We start from the raw sequence: 6,000 nt of genomic DNA on the forward strand, positions 1-6,000 counted from the left end.
ATAGACAGACACAAAGACACATAGATAGATAGATTCCTGGTGACTGCCTGCAATGTCTAATATGTTGGACCATGGTTTTACATACATACATACATACATACATACATACATACATACATATATAATCCAACATATTGACATTGATACAAAGGAATGAAAGATAGATTTAATTCCATTCTCTTCCAATAATCAGTTCAGTATGAGACACAAGCAAATAGCTAGTAAATCTCAAAAATACTTTGCAAATGAAATATTTTCTGAACCTATCCGTGAGAAAGAAATTAAATGTATTACTACGAGTTTGAGGAACAGCTAATTCAAAGGCCAGATGGTTTTCCTATAGAATCAGATAACGCAGATGCAGATATTATAGCTGTTAGAGATAGAAAATAATTTTACAGTTTCATGTTAATTTGTAAAGCATATGTTCTTTCTCAGATTAATGAATGGGAAGTTTTATATATTGGAAATTTGCCTTCAAAGACCATCTTGGAATTGGCATATTTGACACCCCTAATAAGTTAAAATCTATTAAGAGTCCAATTATCTTGGCAAATGTGGAATTCCCAGTGCTTTATATTAGCTACTAGACAGATGGGGTGTGCAATAGCACACTAATTCAGATTTTATCTTTATGATCATGATGGTGTCTTTTGGATATCTATGAAAAAAGGTATGGGTTCAGCTGGTTACTAAAGATATGACCCTCAACACACCAACATGAGTTCATAAAATGTGGTTGTGTGATATGGTAGATAAATTTTGGTAGTTATTTTACATATTAATTTTCGTCTAAAAGACTAATGGAGTTTGCAAACGTTAATGATTTTTCAACGAATATCCTAATTGTTTGAAAATTAGCAAGAGGACAATTGAAATGGATATTGCACACTTAGTTGCCAATCTCCACCAATTATATTTGATCTAACTAACTTATTTCTTTCACATTTGAATACGCATTTTATTGCTGAGTGAAAAAACGCATTTTACAGTTGAGAATCCCAGGTGGAAGACAACTTAGAAACTTGAACTGCATATATCATTCATATAAATTCCCATTCTCCCATTGTTAAATAAATAAATGACTTGAATGTTAATAGTTTAATTGGGTAAAATGAGTATATCTAATATTAGCTTTGATTACTATATGAATGTTTTAATTTTCTGAGTTTTTTCTTTTCTTTTTATCTCTTTTCTCCTTTTCTTTTTTCAGATAAATAAAGTACATTTTAAAAAACTACTTGCATGGAGTGATCTCCCAAAAACCCTGCTTATGATGATGATGCAGTTACACGTAAAGTTCAGTTCTTATCATAATTACATGTTTTGCAATAATGTGTCAAAATCTGAACTTTTCATATAATTTCCTGTAACCTGAGATATCTGGAAATTAATACAAAAAATGTTACCTAAAGTAAATTGATCATAAAACTTAGCCTAGAATTTAGTTATATTTCTATCATTGAGGCTGTTAAAAGCATGTCTATCCACCCACTTGAGACACATGGAAGCTTTGTTAAGTACATTCGTTCATTTTTATTGCATGGGTTTTATACATCTCTAAGTTGAATATGTTTTAAGTTTTTAAAATGTATACAGAAATATTATGTTTAAAGACCATTTCACAGAATAATAGAAATCTATAAAGAGTAAATAGTATGATGGAAACAAGCTGTTCAATCATAATCTGTTAGGAAATGTAAGTTAAAAATACATGATCTTTTGGTTGTTATTCTGAAGTTATAAGAACAAACAAATATAGGGTTTTCTATTTCCTTTTTGTGCAACAAGATATCACTTTCATCTAACAGACATCATTTTAAGTGATATAACTGAAAAACCTTCAGTTCATACCATCAAAAATATCATAGAGTATAGACATTTTGACACAAATTTACTTTCAGGATATAGACCATAAGAGACATCCAAGTTGAAAACCACTGAAGTTTGATTTTTTTTTTTTTTAAGGATAGACAGTATTACTGGAATAATATTTTAAAATATAGCTTTCATTTTGCCTTGTTAAAAAGAGGTCTAGAAATTGAACAAACAGCATCAACAAAACTGAAGAGGATATAAGATGTCCATATTTTATACCCTCTTGAGTTTAAACCCAGCATCTTTTCCTTCTGCTTTTTCCCCAGGTTAGTGAAAACTCTGCTTTACATGCTGTTAACTGTATAAGAAAAAACTGTCTAAAGGATACTATAGAAATGTATTGTCGAAGGCTTTCACGGCCGGCATACGATGGCTGGTGTGGGTCTTCCGGGCTGTGTGGCCGTGTTCTGGAAGTTTTGTTTCCTAACGTTTCGCCAGCATCTGTGACCAGCACAGAGAGAACTGCTCCTGTCTGTGCTCCTGCACTCTGAAGATGCCGGTCACAGATGCTGGCGAAACGTTAGGAAACAAAACTTCCAGAACATGGCCACACAGCCCGGAAGACCCACACCAGCCATCAATACTATAGAAAGTTCAGAAAAAATTACAAACTATGTAACTGCTTTTGTGCAAACTAATTAATTGCCTTGGAAATGTGCTAATGTTAAGTGGGGGAAAGATGTTCCTCTTGAGTAGGAGTGAGCAACCTTTCTCTCAGCCAAGAGGCAGACACAACACTTTGGTGCTGCATGCTGAAGATATTTACATAACAAGATCTTAAAAGATTATTTTTACCCAGAATTTACTTAATTGTTAAAATTTAACCCAGAGGCAGACTTACATCTACGTCCTTTCCATCTTAGCTGATTCTCAGGTTTTATCTTAAAAAGTATATGAACATAAGAAATTATAATATAAACTTCTATATGCACACAGTCACATCTCATATACAGAGGAGACATATATGAGATATACCCACACATCTCAAACATGAGGTGGGGCAAGATGAGGCACACTTAGATAGTAAAGACAATGGAGCCTTGTTGCTAGTGGAGAACAGAAACTGAGGAAATAACAGGGCCTACACCTGACCCTCTGGCTGGCTGACTGGTTTATATAATTACACATTCATAAAATGTTCATATCCTTCCTTAAATCATATAAGCAAATATTTGGAGTTCCATGTTATATAATATTGCTTAAAAGAAGCAATAATCTCTCTCTCTCCACGCATACATATGCACTTACACATGTTACTGTTTGCCAATTTCCTGCTTTTATAGGCTTTTATAGGCTCACAGCAGTTTAGGTGGACTGCAGGAAGAAAAGAGGACTGCAGGTAGAAGAATTGGTAAAATTGCCACCATCTCCACTCTGTAAGCAAAAATGATCTGCTAGATAAAGAAGAAATAACTCTTCCACCTTTGAGAACCAGATATAAATTCAACCCATTGATGTAAGAAGAAGCAAGTTTATACCTATCAACATTCTGCTTGTGGCTACTTCCCTATGTAGCCACCCACCAGACTCTCTATCCAGCATGACTTTTAAGAAAAAGAAATTATCTTTTTTTTTTTTTAAAGCAGATAAGAAGGTAGCATGCTGCAAAATAAATTAACATTCTCTAGAATCATCTTTATTTACTGGATGTTTCTAGACCCAATAGATGTTCTTAGAAAATGAAATGGTAAGTAGTTGCAGCCCAGTGCTTTGTTTCGAAATGAGCCCAACTGATCAGAAAAACAAAAGAGAAAGAGAACTGTAAAAGTAGAGACATCCTGGAAGTCTATAGGAAATGTCCTGGACAGATTGATAAATGAGTGTTTGGGACCATGTCTAGGCAAACCTACTTGTGGTAGCCGTTTTGTGAGAGCACTCATGACATGTTCACAAAACTCCAAACATGCTTGCCACCCTCAAAAAATATCTCTCCCATCATGATTAATTCAATATTAGGAAAGTGACTTTTTTGTTTTAAAAAATCTGCATAGTAAACTAACCCTTATTCAATATGCCTATGACTTCAGTATCAGGAAGAAAGTTCTACAATTAAATCTTAAAGAAGCAACTTACCTATCCTGATAAGTAGTGATGGCAATACTCGGAAGGGTCATTAACGGCAAAGTTGTGGGTCTAGAAATGTTATCCGGTGTTTTTGCTTTTTCACTCTGTCGTTGAGACAACGGTGGTAATTGTAAGTTACCAGAGCAGCATCTTCTTCCCCTCCAAAGATCTATGCCAAGGGTGTTACTGGATGCACTGTAAGACTTGCTGAGACGACATTCTAAGTAATCTTTAGTGTTCTAAGAGAACAAATAGAAAACTGAATTATATAAGAAAGCAATTTCATAAAGCTAAATTTAAAAATTTAGATTTGCAGCACCAACTAATTACAAATCGAACACAGAGACTGTTCCTATAAAACTGGCTTTTAAAATAAGCATTAAATTTCTCACTAAAAAGGAACAGTTACAAATGAATGAGGAAAACTGAAATGTGATGCAATTCAATCAGTCTGAATGCAAATGTTAAGCACATCATTAACTCTTTCACATGACTCAACAGGTTATAATGTTAATTTTATAACAAATTGTTTTCTTGCTTTACAAACCATTAATTTCTTCAGTGTCCTTCCAAAATATCACTTCAACTTTTGCATATCCCAGTTAGGACCTGGACCCCATTCAGCATTAAATGAAAAGGTTATTACTGGAATGTAAGCATTATCAGTGTCTGCACACACACCCCTCAGTTTCTATGTAATGGCAAAGAAACTGAAACTGAATATGGTTATATTGCTTACATGATCATAAACGATGCTTCAGCTAAATACAAGTAAAGATCCTCTTAGACCTTTCAAATCAACACAAAGAGTTGTAGAGTGGAGCCAATAACTTTATGATGATAGTAAGAATGAAATGTTAACTAAAAGGGATTGAGAAAATGCAAGAAAGATCTGTCCAAACTGAACTAAGAGACAACAAAATTGGAAGTATTGAACAACGTATGTGTAAAGGGATGTACACTGGGCAAAAAAATCTTAATTTCACTTATATACAAATCAGGAAAAAGAACTTGGAATAGTGATGGTTAGTTAAATGAAAAAGTTAACATTGTGTACAGGTGTTGTTAAAAGCCAAATTCTTTGTTACTGGTCAGTAAGGAAAAATGTTGGAAATAAAAATGCTAATACCTTACAAAATAATTGTATTTCAAACTCTATAGCTGCCACTTCTTTAAAACAATAGCGTAGAGCTAGAAAAGATACCTCAAAGTTACCCAAAGTGATCAAGGATAGAACACCCCCCCTAAAATAGAATGTCTCAATGTTTGGGCTTAAAAGATAGATAGATAGATAGATAGATAGATAGATAGATAGATAGATAGATAGATAGATAGATAGATAGATAGATAGATAGATAGATAATCAGAGCACTGTGATCAACATCAGACTTACTAGGAATGCTACTTATATTTGGACAATGTCTTGGATGACTCAGTAGGATATAATGTTAATTTTATAATAACTTGTTTTCTTTCTTCAAAAAGCATTAATTCATTCAGTACATTTATATTTGGACAATGTTCTGCATCAGAGGCATTGTAAGACATTACATTCAAATTACAAGCTTGAAAAGCCAGCAATATAATCAACATTAAAGCCTTAATAAGTATCTAACAACATTACGTGCTTAGTTATATTTTGTCTGAAACAGACATATGTACGTGTGTTTATACTTACACCTTCTGTAGGGACTGTCATTACACTCCTACTTTTCTTCATGATGGTGATGGAAAATCACCTCAGTGATAAACACTCTTTTCAACTGTGTTTCTTCCTGGTCAAAAAAGGAAGGAGAAAATCATATTTTAGTACTTTAGTACATATTTAGTCTTCATATGCTGATTTCTTCACATTTAAGAATGGAAACACACAAGGGTCTGGCTTGTATACTACCAAGAAAAGTAGAAATGTTTGACAAATTATTCATGATCATGGTATCTCCACTGCCAGGTAAATATCATATCAATGAAAAATACTTCTCCCACAACACAACCTCCCTTTATGCTGCTTTCATAGACTTCAAAGCAGTATTTTATTCCATATCCCAAGCTAAATTG

General features: G+C 33.5%; 1 protein-coding gene across 1 annotated transcript in view; it reads right to left on the reverse strand.

The window, feature by feature from the left end:
* PDE4B (phosphodiesterase 4B) overlaps positions 1-5,662 on the reverse strand; it is a 224,325-nt gene extending 218,663 nt beyond the window's left edge. The window contains exons 1-2 of the mRNA XM_007424888.2: positions 5,621-5,662; positions 3,952-4,181 (exon numbers count right to left, since the gene is read on the reverse strand). Coding sequence (XP_007424950.1) covers positions 3,952-4,181; positions 5,621-5,662 — 272 coding nt within the window. The remainder of the gene's footprint in view (positions 1-3,951; positions 4,182-5,620) is intronic.
* Between the last annotated feature and the right edge of the window lie 338 nt (positions 5,663-6,000).

Source organism: Python bivittatus, unplaced genomic scaffold (assembly GCF_059951505.1).
Source record: "Python bivittatus isolate LINGU-HERP-01145 unplaced genomic scaffold, Pbiv_v1 ctg000700_np1212, whole genome shotgun sequence".
Taxonomy (NCBI): Eukaryota; Metazoa; Chordata; class Lepidosauria; order Squamata; family Pythonidae; genus Python; species Python bivittatus.